At 39.6% G+C, this 18,757-nt stretch overlaps 1 protein-coding gene across 2 annotated transcripts in view; it reads left to right on the plus strand.

Moving 5' to 3' along the window:
* The first annotated feature begins 5,972 nt into the window (after positions 1 to 5,972).
* Positions 5,973 to 18,757, plus strand: part of RMDN1 (regulator of microtubule dynamics 1) — a 450,051-nt gene continuing 437,266 nt past the window's right edge. The window contains exon 1 of one of the 2 annotated variants that reach the window (XM_044065986.1): positions 5,973 to 6,896. In XM_044065986.1, coding sequence (XP_043921921.1) covers positions 6,765 to 6,896 — 132 coding nt within the window. In that variant the 5' untranslated portion in view covers positions 5,973 to 6,764. The remainder of the gene's footprint in view (positions 6,897 to 18,757) is intronic. The other variant, XR_006364034.1, reaches the window with a different exon arrangement.

The raw sequence follows: 18,757 nt of genomic DNA on the forward strand, positions 1-18,757 counted from the left end.
TTGTTGAGGCAAGTCATTTACCTGAAAACTATGTATGTAAAGTAATATATTTGCTATCATTTAATTGCTGTACTGAAGAAAATATCACCTAGGCTGTCAGTGTCAGGCAGTAAGCCTATGAACCTATCTAGACAGGGGTCCAGGGAAGTAAATATTGTGGGAAGAAATATCCAGGGAATTTTTATGGCTAGGCTTGTATAGGCCCGAGGGCCGATAGCCTAGTACCAACCTATGAACCTATGAACCTATGGTTGGGGCTGGCCCCCCAGAAACAATGAGCCCTCAGCGACCGCAGGGTTTGCTGGTGCCTAAAGCCAGCTATGCTTGAATCATTAGCAGAATACATCCATACCTCCCAACCATATTGAATAACTTGTTTTTTACAGAGTTCTGGGCTCCAAATAATGGGGTGCCATGATTCCCGAGTGGCACCTATTAATTTCCGGGTTTTTCTCAGCTTTTTTATTTTTTTTTTTTCACTTTTTGAGCTGACGTCATCACGTGCATGATGACGTCAGCTCTGTCGAGGCTACCAGCCTGTCAGAATTTTGTATCTTTTGGCTGCACTTGCGAGTCGTTAGACTGCTGCATTACTTTTTCCCACTTCACTTACGGATTTATTCTGGCTGGCTGGGTTATTATCTTGCGGTGAACAGAAAGGATTGCTGCATTACTTCCCAATTATAGCTGCATTTATCTTGCCATGAATAAAAAGGATTGCTGCATTTATCTTGCGAGATGAATGGGTAAGATTCTGCACTCAGGTTTAGTTTTTCTGGCTAGCTATTGAGTTTCTGCTTACTATTTCAGAAGGAGAAGGTTGTCTGTTGCAAGATGAATGGGTAGGATTCTGAACTCAGATTTAGTTTCTGCTTACTATTTCAGAAGAAGAAGGGTGTGTGTGTGTGACAAACGGGGTCTGCACAGAAAGGATTGCTGCATTTAGATTGTGTGTGTATGTGTGTGTGTGTGTGTGTGTGTGTGTGTGTGTGTGTGTGTGTGTGTGTGTGTGTGTGTGCGTGTGTGTGTGTGCACGTGTGTGTGTGTGTGTGTGTGTGTGCACGTGTGTGTGTGTGTGTGTGTGCGTGTGTGCGTGTGTGTGTGTGTGTGTGTGTGTGTGTGTGTGTGTGTGGTGTGCCCTGAGTCTAATACACCTGGTGGCTAGAGGTACTCAGGCTCAAACCCTGTACCTTGGGTACAGGGTAAAAAGAGTCTAAAGTCCATAGCCACCATCACTTGTGAATTTATGCCTCATATTTTTTATCTGTTCTTCATAAAATCTTTAGTTTTCAGGATTTTTATGACAAATCACTGAAGGGTTGAATTCACTAAATAATGACAGGCATTTGAATTTCAGACTTCATATTCTTCAGAAAGTAAATGGCAACACAAAACCTTTTATTCTAGCAATTTTCTAAGTTTATAAGATCAGTATTTGAAATTTGTCCCTATTTTGGGGCTGTATTCCCCCATTATTGGCTTTGTCCAGGTTTTTTGTGCTATGAGGTTGAGAGCTATGGTGAGAAGTGAGAACTGAATTCACTAAATGATAGCCATTTAAGTTTCAGTCTTCCTATCTTACAAGACACTGCTGATTTCACATAGTGGTATGTTGCTCTGACTGTAGTACACAGGGTCCTGGGTTCAAGTCCTGGGAGTGAAATGCATGGTGATCACACAACATTTTATTCTAGCAACTTTCCAAAATTATACAAGCAATGTTTAAAATGTGTCCTTGGTTTTTGGCTTTTTGCCCCCCCCCCCCCAAAAAAAAACTGAAATTGAAAATAAGTGCGAGAAGCTGTGCAAGATGCCTATGGCTTACACTACTGTCATTTTATATATATATTGTGTGGGTGTGCAAGTAGACTTTTATGATGGAAATGTTCTGAATTGGGCAGTTTTGTTGTTACTGATTCATGCATTTTGTTCCATTGCCTACTGAAAAAAATGTTCAAACAATAAATTTAAAATGCGCTCTGTCTAACAAGTGTGCTGTATTGTACAAGTAATATAATTTAATAAAGTCAGGAAAGTATATCAAAGAACACGTGTATGTTTCTTGATTTCTGTGCAAGGGGCCAATGATGCGAAAACAGCCAAAAGGTAATCTTTATCCAACACTGGCCAGATGCATTTTCTTTGGATGTGGTGTGGGTTTCAATGAATGTGAGTTTCAAGGGCAGAGAAGTTTTAATGCCAAGTTTATTTTCATTGTGAGACAGTATTGCTTTGTTTAGCAGATGTTGATTAATGTTTGTACATTGCGTTATAAAATGTAAAAGTAAAATCCAAATCATTGCAGAAGTAAAGCAGTATGCACACATTAGTGTTTATGGTAAATGAGGCGAAATAGCCAGGTAATGAGACATTGGAATGGCTACAGTGCAGGGGGACTCTGGTGTCATATTTTGGTTGTCTTTTCTTAAGTTTGCATTTGAAAGCTGGTATCCCACAATGCCATCGAAGTGGGTGGGGTTACATAATTATGTATACAAATATTATGTTAATCAGCGTACAGATTTGTACCTATTTTTAATGGGCTTTGTCCAGATTTTTGATGTTTCCAGGTTGAGAGGTATGAATACACCTTCTGAAGTAAAATAAGGGCGATATGTTACTTCACCGGCTCACCCGGAGTTTCGCGCAGGAGTGGTAGTGGCGCGGATGATTGACGAGCGAACCTGCATATGAAATGAGGCATGATTGACATGCCATTCAATAGTTTAAATTTGACAGATGAAAACCCATTTAACTTAACATGTTAAAATAATTAATAAGTAGGGTATACACGTGTTACCTCAGTCACTTCAATGACTGACATTCATAAATAGCAGGTTAAGCTGTTGACATTGATATGTGGCACTTAGTTTTGAATGTGATGCATCAGCTGTAAAGTAAAATATCACCCATTTAAGTTGCTACTGTGTATGTCCACTGTCTAGTCTGTTTATCACATTCATTCCCTTTTGCTAAAGTACTGAAAAGTGTTTAAGAGTTACACTAGGAAAGCCCTTATTCCTATACAAATTTACTGTATTTAAGAAGGTCAGATTAACAGCTATGAGGTGATTTAATATTGGCCTCTGTACAAATTTTCCAATATTTGCTAGAGGAGATAAAACTCCATTTGGTGTATCTCTCCATACTTCGCATCATTCTAAGCACCACTGTAAACTTCGTGTAATTACTGTTGTTCATGTTCTTATACGCAGCTAGGGGTCTTTAATTACATAGACAAAAATTTTGAATATATGTCCCAAAATAAGCAATTTGTGCATACTGCTGCATCAACAAAATGTAATAAACACGTGGGAGAATCTCAAAAGAACCAGGGACGAATCCTCAAATAATCAGGGACATTCACCACCTTTTGTCTAAAATTCATAAGTTGTAGGAGGGATTAAGATGGACATACTAAAATTTGAGGGACAGGGACAGATGAGAGATATGACTGGCAGGCACACACTTAATCCTACATCTACAGACTATGATGTTTTCTTAACCAAAGTTTCTAGACAGCTTGCTGGTTGCATTAATAACATGATAAACAAAAAAAGCCAACAAACCAAGAAATTGAAGAGTACTGTCAGGGCTAGCTGTCGAAGTAAACCCAAGTTTATTGGTACAAGAAAATTTGTTTAAAGTGCTTTTCATTTGCCAAACAGGCTCAGGTTTAGTTTAGTTTAGCTTGTGCCAAAGTAGTAGATGCTGTACTTGAAATACTTGGTTTTTGAGGATCAAATTTGCAAAGACTCATGGTCTTTTTTAAGGAAAATTAATGCTTTACAATTTAACAAAGAGTACAATTTTCTCACTATAGATGTGAGAGATCTTTACACCTGTATTCCTCATGATTTAGCCATGGAATGTGTAGAGTTAATGCTAAAGAAAAACAGAGCCTCAGTGGCTTAAATTTCGTTGGTCACTGAATTAATCGACCTGGTGCTATCTGACAACTTCTTTATGTTCCGAGATGACTTCTACTTACAAAAAGTGGGGGTTGCTATGGGTTCCCCTTGTGGAGCCAGCATAGCAAACTTGGTTATGGCCCACTGGGAATCAGAATTTGTGTTTAAGAACAACATTTTTCGTGACTCCCTGGTTTATTATACTCGTTACCTTGACGACATTTTCATCTTACTAAAGGGTGATGAGACTGTCAGCAGGAATGTGTTGGAATATTTCAATCAGACAACACAATTCTTGCAATTCACTTCCACATTTAACACAGAGGCAATAGCCTATTTGGATATCTGGCTAGCCAAAAACTACGATATGGGTTGCTTTGTAGCAAAGATACACAGGAAGAGTACATATTCCAACACATTACTGCATTTCTCTAGTTGTCTCCTGTTCCATCAAAAACGGTCAGTCATTAAAGGCCAACTAGTGAGAGCTTCACGTATGGTCAGTCAAGATGAAGATTTTAAATAAGAATGTCATCTATTAAAAAATATGTTTGTTCATCGTGGTTACCCTGAAACTCTCTTAGATAGTTTAATCAACGAAGTTAGAATCAAGAGATTCAACCACATGTATACTCCAATTTTAGGTGTTAAGTGTTCAACATCTGAACCTGGTAGAGCCATTAACATAGAGACTACTGACAACAGTTTCAACAAAGACAGTGTGGCCGTCAAAGACTTTGGGTTAAGCTTTATTACCACTTACACTATACATAGTCATTCCTGTATTGAAATACTTCGGAAAAACTGGGAATTGTTTAAAATCAATCTGTACATTTACAATAAAATAGGAGATTCCCCTAGAATAATTTTCAGAAAAGGCAAGAACTTGAAAACCCTTTTAGAACAATGCCCCACTAAAGCCCGTATCTCTGGGATGAATAAGTGCCAAAATTGTAATTACTGCAAGTTTGTTGAGGTAACCAACAGTTTTACCATCAATGGTACACAACACAAACTTAAAACGAATTTTAATTGCAATTCTAGGTTTGTTGTGTACTTGGCCAGGTGCCAATTCTGCCCTGCATTTTATATTGGCAAAACGGAGCCGTAGGCTCCGTGAAAGAATATATGAACACCAATATGCTATTAATAAGCGCAGGCTCGACAATGCCCTTACCAAGCATACATCTATGAAAACGAACACAAATTCAAGTTCTTGGTCATTGACCAAGTTACGCAGGACCTTAGGGGTGGCCCTACACCTTTACAATTAGAAGAACTTGAATTAGTTTGGCAAGTTAGGTGGAATGCTTATAATTTTTCGGATTTAAATGAAACCTGCTCTATTACTAGCATTTTAAAATTGAAAAGTTTACAGAGATGAAGTAGCTCATTTGAGTAGTTATTTTCAATTTTTATTTTTACGATGAGACTAATTGTACTTTTAAGTTGGTTTTAGATAGACTTCTGTACATGATTAGTATCTTTGTTATATGTTTAGATGTCTTATTATAGAGTATTAATGTTTATATAATGGATCGGAGTGCAAAATCAGGTATTGCTTTATTTGCTTACTTGTCTGTGACTCTTTAGCATGATAAATTGCCATATTATAGTGTGGCGCCTTTAAGAAGTCAAGGCAAGTGCAACAATGTATCCTAATTGGTTATCCAGGACCACCTGGTATTATAAAATGTAGATTTGAATGTTGTTATTTGTTTCTGAAAAAGTTTGCCTGTTTGGCAAACGAAAAGCGCTTTAAACAAATTTTCTTGTACCAATAAACTTGGGTTTACTTCGACAGCTAGCCGTGACAGTACTCTTCAATTTCTTGCATTAATAACATAACAGAAAAGGGCTACAACAGGGCTTGCAAAAGCAAGGTGAAAACCTACAAGAAAGGACGTGGAAATGGCATTAAATTAGTCATGCCTTTGACGTTCTTTTCTGGCTGGAAAACCACGTCGTGTTGGTTATTCATGAGAACAGCAACACGTCAACCAGCTTGGGGGGTGGGGTGGTGCTTGCAACTGCGCATCTGGTGAGCCAGTCAAATTATATCGCCAAAATAAGTTTACAACTCTATTATTGTCATTATTTATTAAGTTTAATTCTGCACATTTTGGGGGGTGCTTGCTACTGCGCATCTGGTGAGCCAGTCAAATTATATCGCCAAAATAAGTTTATAACTCTATTATTGTCATTATTTATTAAGTTTAATTCAGCACATTTTTTGGGGGTGCTTGCTACTGCGCATCTGGTGAGCCAGTCAAATTATATCGCCAAAATAAGTTTATAACTCTATTATTGTCATTATTTATTAAGTTTAATTCAGCACATTTTTTCCAAAGTCATACTCCTCGCACTTCCAGAATGAAAGGCTCTGACACACAATAAACTTTTTTAACTGCTACCCATCGTAAAGAAAACTAAATTATATTAATTCAACCAATGCTTTCTAAGTGTATAAAGTAACACATTTAACTATCCTGTGAGCTTCTGAGTTGCCATTGTTAATAAGCTGTTACTAAGCGTTCCACATTTTTGCGCATTTGTTTCTCATTATGTTCCACATTATGGAAATGAAAGGTTTAGAGCTATATTGAGAAGTATACTTCTACTAAACATTCCACATAATCCCTGTTGTTGCAGCAGGAAGTCATTTCTCTAGACAGCCCACACTGCTGGTATTGTTACTGGGAACTGTAAATTCGAAACGTCAGTTTCCTGCCTAACTTTAATAAATGACGGCACACTCTACTGTATTCTGGAGTAGGTGTAAGACTTAAAATTGTGCAGTAAAACATTTAGGTTAACTCAATTGTATTTGACAGGGAATTTTGTAACGCACGTATGGCAGGGTGTGCTGGTGTTAGCCGATTAATTTACGTTAGAGACTTGAGACTTTTTGCGGGAGTCTGTAGGCACAGATGCTTCAGAAACAGTTACTTATCTAGGGCGCTGAGCACAGGTGTTAAGGAAAAGGTAACTTTCTCTCCACTCTCTTCCCTGTTACTGTTTTTTTTTTTCTAAAAAGCAAAAAATGTATAATCAGTATTGATGGCATAACTAGCTGAAGGCATACTAACATTTCTGTGCAAAGTCTAGCGCTTTATATTTACCATCTAACTCATGGAATACCAAGTACATTATTGTTTTGTAAACATATCCAGGAGAGCTATATGACGGGGACACATATTGCTTCCTGGGTGTTTTTGCCTTCTGTTTATGTAATTGTCCAAGATATGCTATTTTCCTTTTTTTTGTTATAAGGAACAGTTGCAGATAAGGAATTATGATAAACAGAGTGACTGTGTGTAAGCGGTGTGTATGGTAAATACTTCTAAAGCGTACCTCAGTGCGAGGGCTCCTCATTTTAAGTCTTAAAAAGTCCATGTTATGTTACTGCTCCACATTGAGGATATCTGTCACACATTTAATGTTAAGAATTTGGTAATCTGCGCATCCTGCGAGGTACTACACTGGTAGATTACAAAGAATTTTTGTAACTAATATACGTGATAAATAATATCAAAACATTAATTCGTTAAAAGAAACGTTGACTAATATAAGGCAATGCGTTTTAGCCAACCTTGTGAGCTTCCTAGCTGAAATTGTTAGGAATTTGTTTTGTGTTATGAGAGGTGGTTCTCCACATCTTGGAGGTAGGAGGTTGAGAGCAAAGTCATGATGTGTAGCATAATTCTTTTGGAGACATTTTGCCCAGCAGCAGAACACCAACTATTTCAGTTCCAAACACATAAATGAAATTCGGTGGGTAGGTTTGAAACGGTAGATTAAGGTGTGTGTGTGTGTGTGTGTGTGTGTGTGTGTGTGCGCGCGCGCGTGCGAGAGAGAGAGAGATTGTGTCTGTTTTTATTTCTTTAACTGGCAGGGAACCCCAAAAAGTATCACTTCAGAATATAATAAATAGCCTACTTTACAGATGCTTGCCTTCCATTTTACTTCTTAAGTGGCGCACCATTCTCTTTTTTTTTGTGTGTAACTTATGGTTACACTACTTCAGCACAGCCTCAATGTACTATAATAACCGCAACCGGCGCACGTGCATGAGCTAACAACTGTTAAATTTCACACAGATACAGTGTTTTTAACAGTGATTTGCATTAATTTGACAGAGATATAAATTAGTTATTTGCAAAGTTAAACACTCTAAATTACTAGTTTATAATGTCATCTGTGTGTTTATCTAAGGCATGATTTCATACCGTTGGGTAAGTATGGAGAAAGTAATATACTTGTATACAGGGCCAGCCTTTCGTCATCTGGTGCCCTAGGCAAAAAGTCTCCTCAACATCCCTTGCTGCCCCCATCCTGGTCTACCTACACCATCCAGATTACTGGAAAAGTGCCCCTGCTAGAGTGGCACCATAAGCGGTCGCCTAGTTGGCCTATGCCTAAGACCAGCAATGCTTATACAGCAAGGTGTGGTACCTAAGTTACTTACACAGCAAAGTACAGTAACAAGTTGTGTATATATCAAGGTGCAATGTCAGTGTACCCATAGGTGCAGTATTAATAGACATATAGTAATTGTACATGACAGTTTCTAAGTTTTGTGCATAGGGACGTGCAATAACCATTGGGATATGTGAGTTTTACATGTTACAAGAAATTAACCATATTACATACTTTTAAATATTGTATTACAAGCCATTCATTTGAAGGTTTGTAATGTAATAATTTTCAGCATCTGCTTCATCTTGAATTTCATATTTAATGCTTGTATGGTAGGAAAAATGCAGTTATGTTATTTCCTACAGGAGGAGAAAGCAGTATGTAATGTACAATTCCAAAACTTGTAGTTGCACCTGATCATAAGACATATACATAGTTTACTAGAACAGTGCGCCACATGCAGTTTGCTGATATGGTGTCTGTAGAGGAGAGCGCTTCTTTTCTTAATATTAAGTATAATTTTAATAAAATATGAATGTCGTTCCCCTGTTGATTTACAAGATAACTGATTTATTTCTGAATTTAGCTAGACAATGTTTCAGGTAAGGGTGGTTTAAATTCAGAAAATTTTGCACTGATAGGGTCTTCAGTTTTAATTTAAAGAAAGTAGGGAATGCAAACTGAGCAACATAGATGTCAAATCCATATGAATGAGTAAGAAAGCCAAAACATTGAGGGACAAACTATGCAGATTGGGAATGGTTTTATTTATAGATGTTATAGCAGTATTTTGCTATACTTCTCTCCATTTATCTCACTTTTGATAATTGCAATTTGCATAGAATTATGCTTTTAGAACTTTAAGTAAGTATATCACATTACTTGTTGCCTGGAGTGATATATAACTTGATTCATTTAATGCTTGCTCATTTACTTTGAAAACTTCATTGTGTAGTCTTCATTGTTTATTCCATTAGGATGATTATGTTGGTGACCCTTTTAAAGCCCTTCCCTAGTCTAGTTTTTAAATGGGGAGAAGAGGGGTTAAGAAGGGCCAGTCCCAACTTACCAACAGTATATGTAGTGCCTGATGATGTCTTGCTGGTGAACTCAAAGATGCCCTTCCTAATGTATTTATTATACATTGTGTTAACCAGTGGAGCTGCTTTGTGTTTTCATCTGCACGACTCTTCCATCCCAAACTTACTCAGAAACAACGGCTTTTCAGCGTTTCTGTGGATCCCTAGTGATGTCTGCATTGCTTACTGTACTTATTTCCTTGTTTCACTTGAAAAAAAGTTACTGTTTGTCGTTTTTGCATTTAAGTTACCTGAAACACATTGCATTTAAGTTACCTGGGACTTGCTCACTAAAGCAATTATATAAGTCAGCACTAAAAAATTAAAAGCACTACACCCTCACAAACTCCCCTTGAGTACCTTGTTCCCCATTGGCCCTTTTTTTCAATTATAAAGGAATTCTCAATACTATTCTAGCATGTCCAAAGGTCAGTTGTCAATCTCCTCTCTGGTCCAGCTGGTGAATCTGGGAATCTTGAGGCAATGTTACAACTGCCTCATGTGCGCAGACAACCCTCTCCTCCTCCCAACAAATTCCAACACATGTGAGAGATGCAACCATATAGCCAAACTAGAGGCTAAGCTCTCTCAACTCAGTACTGGCGTAACCAGTCAGGAGGAGAAGGAAACCACACTCACTACAATTCCAGTCTCACATAGACCTACCACAACAGCAAACCAAACACATAAACACACAAAAACTCTAAATAAAAATCTGCCTAAGCAGCAGAGACCTCCAAAGCAGACATCCAAGCAACCACTACCCCAAAACAAAACACGTGCAACACATAGCTCACAAAGCCAGTGTGCCGAACAGTCACAGCCCTTAAGGCTAAACAACACACCTGATACACTTGTAATAGGTGACTCTATCGTTAGGCACACTGACGTCCCGCTCACCAGGCTGAACAAGGAGAAGGTCACGGTGAGCTGCCTGTCAGGCGCTAGGATCCGTCACATAACACAAGCACTCAGGTCACTCCAAGGCAAGTACAAATATGACTCTGTCATTGTCCATGCTGGTGTGAATGACCTGAGACATACCTCCCTGGACTACATGAAAAGAGACATAGAGGAGTTCTCTGAGCATGTAGCCCAGGCCGGTATGACCCTGACCTTGAGTAGCATGTTACCCTCACCAAGAATGATGCCACAATATGAAGACAAGATGATCAATTTCAACAATTGGCTTAAGTATTGGTGTCATTCAAAGGGAGATCCAATGCCTGTCAGCCTGGGATGACATGCTCAACAAGCCATGATGCTTCGCTAGGGACGGCTTGCACCTGTCACCCCTGGGATTTCGGATATTGGCAAAGGCTCTTGCTACCCCCATAGTGCCTTTTTTAGGCAAGGCTCAAAAGACAAACCCACCTCCATAGGTATCACAAGGGATAAGAAACTGAGTAATGCTACTCAACGCCAGAAGTCTAAACCTCAAGATGCACGCACTCAAAACTTTCCTTAGAATGGAGAAAATCGATATCTGTGCAGTAACAGAAACCTGGTTCAAGGCTCCTGAGAGCACCCCAGCACTACCAGGTTATACCTCATACCATGCTTTTCGGCCTCAAAACTTGGACCGAACCACAAATGGAGGGGGAGTATCAATATTCGTCAAAGATACCCACACCTCCAGGTTGGTGGCACAGCATGAAGCATCAGAGACTATCCATGTGCAACTAACAGTGGGTAAAACTGCCTTCCAGTTTATAGCCTGCTACAGACCACCCTCCCAAACCCAGGAACCCCACTCGGCCTTCCTGAGAACACTGGAAAATATGAAGGTCTCTCCAAACACCATTATATTGGGCGACTTCAACTACCCAAACATAGACTGGAAGCATTACTCTAGCTCCAACACCCTAGCCCAAAGGTTCCTAGAATTTATAAACTCAAATGCTATGGAACAACTTGTTACCACTCCCACAAGAGGGGAAAACATACTGGACCTGATCATCACCAACATGGGGACTCTATGCTCCAGACGAGAAGTGTATCCCTCACTGGTAAGATCAGACCATAAACTAATCTCACTGGATATTCACATCCCGACCCCAGCCCCTGCCCAGAAAACCACAGTGAAAAACTTCTCTAAAGCAAATTTCACACTCCTCAAAACCGAGGTGGAATCCTTCAAAGCCCCCGGGCCTGTGGAAAATACGGCTCAGACCGCAGAATCCTTTAGAAACGCATTCTATGAACACCTTCAGGAATGCATGGATCATGCAATCCCAAATAAAATCAAGACCCAATCCTCCAAAGGCAGACGTCCTGTCTGGTGGACCCCAGCCATAAACAAACTATACAATAGAAGGCGGAAGCTACTACATGATAGAGCAAAATCCCAAAAAGGGAAGGCATCTCTGATCAGTATTAGCAAAAAACTACGGGCACTCATATTCTATGAACACCTTCAGGAATGCATGGATCATGCAATCCCAAATAAAATCAAGACCCAATCCTCCAAAGGCAGACGTCCTGTCTGGTGGACCCCAGCCATAAACAAACTATACAATAGAAGGCGGAAGCTACTACATGATAGAGCAAAATCCCAAAAAGGGAAGGCATCTCTGATCAGTATTAGCAAAAAACTACGGGCACTCATAAAATCGTCTAAGGCCAGCTTCGAGAGAAAAATTGCACAGGACACTAAGGATAATCACAAGGCTTTCTTTAGTTATGTTAGGAACCTGGGTGGGAATTCCCAGATATGCTCAGAATTAGTCCAAAATGACAAAAAATACACCGAACCCACAGACATTGCCAACATCCTAGCTGACAGGTTCAGTGCAAACTTCTCCCCCCCCCCCAAAAGGACAAATATCTATCCCAGCAGAGTGCTGCCCCCTTGACATCTCAGATGCTCAGGTAAGAGCCGCCCTCTCCAAAGCAAAAACACAGCATAAATGGGACCAGACGGTGTCCCGGGCTGCGTCCTACATGAACTCCAAGAAAAGCTAAACCCAAACATAAAACTAGTGTTCAATCTCAGCCTTACTATAGGATATGTACCTAAAGAGTGGCGTACAGCAACAGTGGTCCCTCAATGGATCCTGGAAACTATCGCCCCCCATAAGCCTGACTAGCTTGGTCTGCAAAGCTATGGAAAGGATTATCATGGACCTCATAAATAAAGATACTGGGGACCTACAGACACTGGATCCTACCCAGTTCGACTTTAAGGGCAGATCCTGCCTCTTAAACCTGGTCGATTTCTTTGAAACAGTCACCAAGGCCATTGATGAGGGGAAGGTGGTCCACACAGCCTACCTGGACCTCACAAAAGCCTTCGATACAATACCCCACTCGGGCATTATAGATAAACTCACCAGCTTAAATATAAACCTCCATGTCACTAGATGGGTTACAAACTGGCTCAAGGACAGAACCCACATGGTTAGAATTGCTGGAGCCATGTCAAACTCCAAACCAGTTACAAGTGGCATCCCACAAGGCTCAGTCCTGGGACCTCTCTTGTTCGGTACATATTTCTCGGAGGTACAGGCCATCACAGAAGGACTGTGGCTGACCAAGTTTGCAGATGACTGCAAATTGGGCGCCATAATCGACTCTCCAGCCGACACAAGCATCCTCCAAAAGGGCCTCATAGAAACAGACAACTGGTGCCAGAGCCATGGCCTCAAGCTAAACGCCAAAAAGTGTATAGTCATCCCCTTTGGCAAAAGCAAAGTTCCCACAAATTACCACATAGGTGGTAATCCATTAAGTACAGAAGAAGTAATTAGGGACCTGGGGACCCAAGTTGATAGCAATCTCTCATTTGACAACCACGTGGCCAAAGTGGTTAGAAAAACATTTTATATAGCCCACCTAATCATGAAGGGATTCACATCTAGATCAGGGGAGGTCATCGTGCCTCTTTACTCATCCCTCATCAGGCCCATAATTGAGTACAATGCCCCTTTTGGGATGTACCTTACCAGACACCTGCAGCAACTGGAAAGACCCCAAAAGTACCTCACCAAGAGGATCAAAGGGCTCAAACAGATGCCATATGCTGCCCGGTTAAAGAAACTCCAGCGCTACTCAGTGGCATACCGCCTGCTCAGAGGCGATCTGTGCCTGACGTATAAAGCCATGTCCAACCCGGAATTAATGGACATGCTGCACCTCAGAAAATCCAAATCCCATCAAGCTACGCGCTCGAGAGACTTGAACCTCAGCACTGAAATAAATAGGACATGCTGGAGGGACAGATTCATAACCCAGAGGCTCCCTTCACTCTGGAATAAAATCCCAGTCCAGGTTAGGCAGAGTCCCTCATTGACTCTCTTCAAGAGGAATCTTGATGAGTGGATGGGAGATCGTAGGTTTACCCCGGGTATCACTTCTGTGTCACTGTTAGACAGAGGCACAGCATACTAACCTCGAAAAAGGGCATAGCAAAATTAATTTAAAATGGGTGGCGAAAGCCAAACACACTCTGGCTAGGCTTATAAATGCCCTAGGGCAGATAGCCTAATATGAACCTATGAACAAAACAAACTCTAGGAGTAGTGTTTTGTTGTATTTTTTTAACGGAGCAGTTTTTCCGGCAAAACAATAAAGCCCTGAGCAGGGCAAGCTTAGAAAATTGAGAAAAAAACTCACAGATGGCTCAGCACACTTCAGTTCACTTTATTCCAGAGAAACACAGCACATTAACTCTCCACCATACGTTTTCGTTTTAAAAATCACTTCCTCAGATGTGGGCTGTTCAAACTACTAGTGCTTTTATACCATTCACTAAATTACATTGATTAGGTTAATGAATTAATTGAAAGGTTAATTTAGTTTAAAACCAAAAACTTTTCTTGTATTAACCTTTCAATTAATCCATTAACCTAATCAATGTAATTAAGTGAATGGTATAAAAGTGCTAGTAGTTTGAATGGCCCACATCTGAGGAAGTGATTTTTAAAATGAAAACGTATGGTGGAGCGTTAATGTGCTGTGTTTCTGTGGAATAGAACTGAAGTGTGCTGAGCCATCTGTGTTTTTTTTCACAATTTTCTAAGTTTGCCCTGCTCAGGGCTTTATTGTTTTCCCTGAAAAGCTGCTTCATTCTGTGGATTACAAGTTTATTTGGAAGCTGCTGTGAATTTTGTTTTGATTTTTTTAACGGAGTTAAACCAGTGGCACAAATGTTGAAACACTGATGTATTGAATTGCACATGTCATGTTGAACTGGGCAACCCAGGCCTAAGCTCATGGTCCATCCGTGTAACAAAACATCATACTAGAATTTATCTTTACACTGTTTTGTAAAAGTAAGATCCATCTGTACTAAACCACTACAACCAAGAAAATGCGTAACACTTGCAAAAAAGCAATGTTTTACTATACCCAGTGCCTAACACTGATGATATCATCCCATAGCTTTCTTAAGTTATGCTTTGAAGACTTTGGTATGTAGTAAAACTGCCTGCATGTTTTTCTTAAACAGCTGTTTGATTATCATGCATTTTCTGAATGAAAAAGTGTCTAAACGTGCTTTATGTAGCTGTTTAGTAAGTTCATTCCTTGATACTTTGCGAGAAAATCCCAGACTGTATAATGAAAACTGCCAGATTTTATGCAAAATCTGGGAGAGTTTGAGCAACATTGCACTGTAAGTCAAAGTAACACTTGCATGTAATATGTGTGTGTGTTTATGTATTTTGGATGGAGCTCAATGAGTGAGTTAGGATGCAGTGCTTGTACCATGCCAGTGAGATACACTTGCAGTTGTGTGCACACACACACACACACACACTTGAATATCACTAGAAATGCTGGTCTGTTTAACAAAAAAATCATGTTAGCTGTTTGGCATACCACAGTAGCCATATTCTCATTGGCTTTTTAGGTGGGGGTGATTTCTTTATAGCGGTCTCCCTTCAGGTCCCCATTACAGCTGTAGGGTTAGTCCTCGGCAGAGTGTCCAAGACAAGTCTTCCAGCACCCACTCTGTAAACCCTGTGCTTCATGTCCCTTCCCAAGGTAGCTGACACACACACACACACACACACACACACACACACACACACACACACACACACACTGAGATTTGATTCTTGACACACACGCACACACACACACACACACACGCACGCACCTGGGAAAGGATGCCACAGATTTACCTGCAGTGTCCTCTTCTGCCCAGAGTATAAGGTAGTTATCGCCTCCACCGGACACTCCACAATCAGTTACTCTAAGGCTCTTAAAGTGTGTCCAATTAATACAAATATAAATGGTAGTAATTGACCAAGATTGCTAGGCCTTCTAGAGTGGCCCACACAGTGTTCCCAAATAAATATAAGCACTCTCAAAGGTTAAATCCTTTCTAAAAGAGACCAGCCACAGTAAAATTCTTATATATATATATATATATATATATATTTAATAATAAATAAAAGAGCGTGAAAATACTGAATATATATTTAACAGTAAACCACAGAGTTTAAATCACAGAAAATATTGAAAATAACATTGTTGTACTTTATTTGTATGAGCCTGTCCATCGGTCTTTAAACTAAGCTTCACTATATTCCTGACTGAACCGAGGAGAATTACTATTCTCTAATAACTTACTTGATAGAGCAAGGTACAATGAAGTACGTGAGCAGCCTTTCTAGTCAGGTTCCCCAAAACAGAATGCTCAATCCTCCGAGATTACTTCCTGTAAAATATAATATCCAAAATGGCTTGCAGAATAACCTCATCTGGTCAACTGACTATAGGTTTTCGCAGTAATCTCCTTTGAAGCTGAGACAGGAATTTAGCATAGATGGCTACAATACACATCTTAAATGTTATGGCAGTGCTTGGGGCTTCCCCTCATTTTAAATGAGCTAATGAACAAAGACTTCTTCCAGACCCACCATCTCCGGTCCTATTCATCACCGTGGGGTCACATTTTAATGGTTTAACAGCTCATTTACATTTCACTAATTTTTCTTAAAGTAATTTAGCTGGATAACCTTTGCTATCCCAGTGTCTTCTATTAAAACATATACATTTTAATTCAGTTACAGTAGTACATGTACATTTCTTTGCATTCCGGCAGGGTGCACTCTTGATACATTTTAACACAAGTAAACCTCACAAATAATTTTTCAGCACAAACCTCAGTACAAATCATTTTGACATATAATTATTTACAAAATTCCAGCTAGCTGTGTTGGCACAAGCCATATATCCACTGCCCTACTTCTACTGGCATGGCTGGCAGTACCTCCTATCATCAAAGGGGGTTAAGGGGGCATGAGTTCCCCTTCTGACAATTAAAGGAAAGTGCAGTTTGGAAGTATGGCTTTCTGTGAAAGATAAAAAAATAAAGTTGCTGGATATGTTTCACAATGGCTAGATTAGAAATTCTGTCTGATAAATTTGTTTGTTAGTTATATATAATTATTCATTTTTTTTAAGCTAGTAATTTTCCTCTGTTTCACTGCTACTGTAAATAATCTTCTTTCCAGAAAAATAGAGGAGTTGCCAACATGACCTAACAGACAATGATTTCATACAGAATTCTTAAATCACTTTACCAAGACAGATGGAGTAGGTATAGTAAAGCATTTACAGTGTTTTATCTTAACCATTTTGTTTTATGCCATTTGTTTTCCCACTGATTCAGAAAGGCTTACTGCGATGCAAAAGCCTTAATGTGAAAGGTTTCTGAATCACTGTACACTTTTCTAATTCAGAGAATGATCTTCCAGTATGGGTCTTCCCTCATGGGGTCTGTAGCATGGAGAGTGGTCTGTTTGGGGAAGCCACTCTACAAGATTCAAGAAAGTCCGTGCAGGGTTTGTATAGAGCTTACATGGAGTGTTTCCATGTACACAAAGTTGTGCCTGTGGCGGCGGCATGTAGTGCATATTAATGAAGCGCTGCATGCTTAAACAAGGCATCAAGGCATGCAGCAGTGTTTTTTGGCCACAAAACCTCTTTGGGAATGGGGAGAGTACTTCCATGTGAGGTTGCTTTCTGCAGCATGGCAATTATACCTCTCAACCTCTTACAGCAAGACAAAAGCCCAAAACTTAAAAAGTTAATAGAATAACAGAGTTTGTGTTATCATGAATTTTCTGAAGGATATGATATCTGAATCTTGAATGTCTGTCATTAGTTTCTGAATTCAGTGCTCAATGATTTGCCAAAAAAACACAATTTTATGAGAAACAGACCAAAAATATGAAACAAAAATCTGGACATTCTGTGAAAGTCTGTACAGTTGAGAGGTATGATGGCAATTATTTTCCTTGTTTGAAATTTGGCAGGGTCCCAAACACATTTAAAGTGAGAGAAATCTTACAAGGGACCCTGTTATAGATATTTCATTCTGCATTTATTAATTTCATATATTTGATTGTTTTTAATTTCTGTCTTCAATGCTTAGCTCGTTTGTATGACTGGACCACCCTTGCATCAGACATGACCCAGACAGCCAAAAATAGAAACCGGATGCATCAAATTTTATACCACTGGGCATTGCGCAAACCTGGTAAGTGAGGCTGCTCTGCACTAATACCGTCGAGTTATCAGTGAATACTAATGTAGGGGATGTCATGTAACTAATCCTGTGGCAATAGATGGTACATCTAGGTCTGGAGTGCAAATTGTTCTGGGTTCTAGTACAGGGCAAGCAAACTTTTTTTTCTTTTACTGTGTTGACATTGCAGATTATACAAATGAAATGCAACATGGGCAAATGGCAAGAGCTGTAAGTTTAGGAGTACTGTACACGTGGTCCTGGGTTTGAAAACTGCATATTCCGTACATTGTTCCACGTCATATTTACTCACTCATAAAGCCTGACATAGTGTAGCTGATATTAATATTTACATGTATGAGGGCTGAGACACTAATATTGTCAGTTATTTACCTATTAATTTATATAGGTATTGTACACATTTATGTAGGTATTGTACACACATTATTCAAAATATGATTGTGAGTATAATGTGTACTATGTTCATGCAAGTATATTTCTGCAGTCCCATTTGAATAACAGAGCTACACAAGTGTCTATATGTCAAGCTTACTGTGTTTGTGTGATGGTAAGCGGTGCACTGCACAACTTTTTCAAATGTAGCAAAAACCAGACAATGCGCAGTAAACACAATATGTGTAGTTGGCGGGAAAACGAAAGTGGAATTGGTGAGAAATTCCCATTATACATTGAGCTTGATCTTCAGGGGACATGGCTGATGTTGGAGGGGGTGTGCAGTTTTGAGCGCAATGTTGGGGTGTTCAGGAATCCAAAGTCTTTGTTGGACTCCTAGTTACGAAGCATGGCCCATGCCTTTTGCAGCGGGACTATTCAGGTTCTCAGTATAAGTCTGAAGTCTGGACTATTTT

This window comes from Protopterus annectens, chromosome 3.part0 (assembly GCF_019279795.1).
Source record: "Protopterus annectens isolate FY-2018-M chromosome 3.part0, PAN1.0, whole genome shotgun sequence".
NCBI classification, from domain to species: Eukaryota; Metazoa; Chordata; order Ceratodontiformes; family Protopteridae; genus Protopterus; species Protopterus annectens.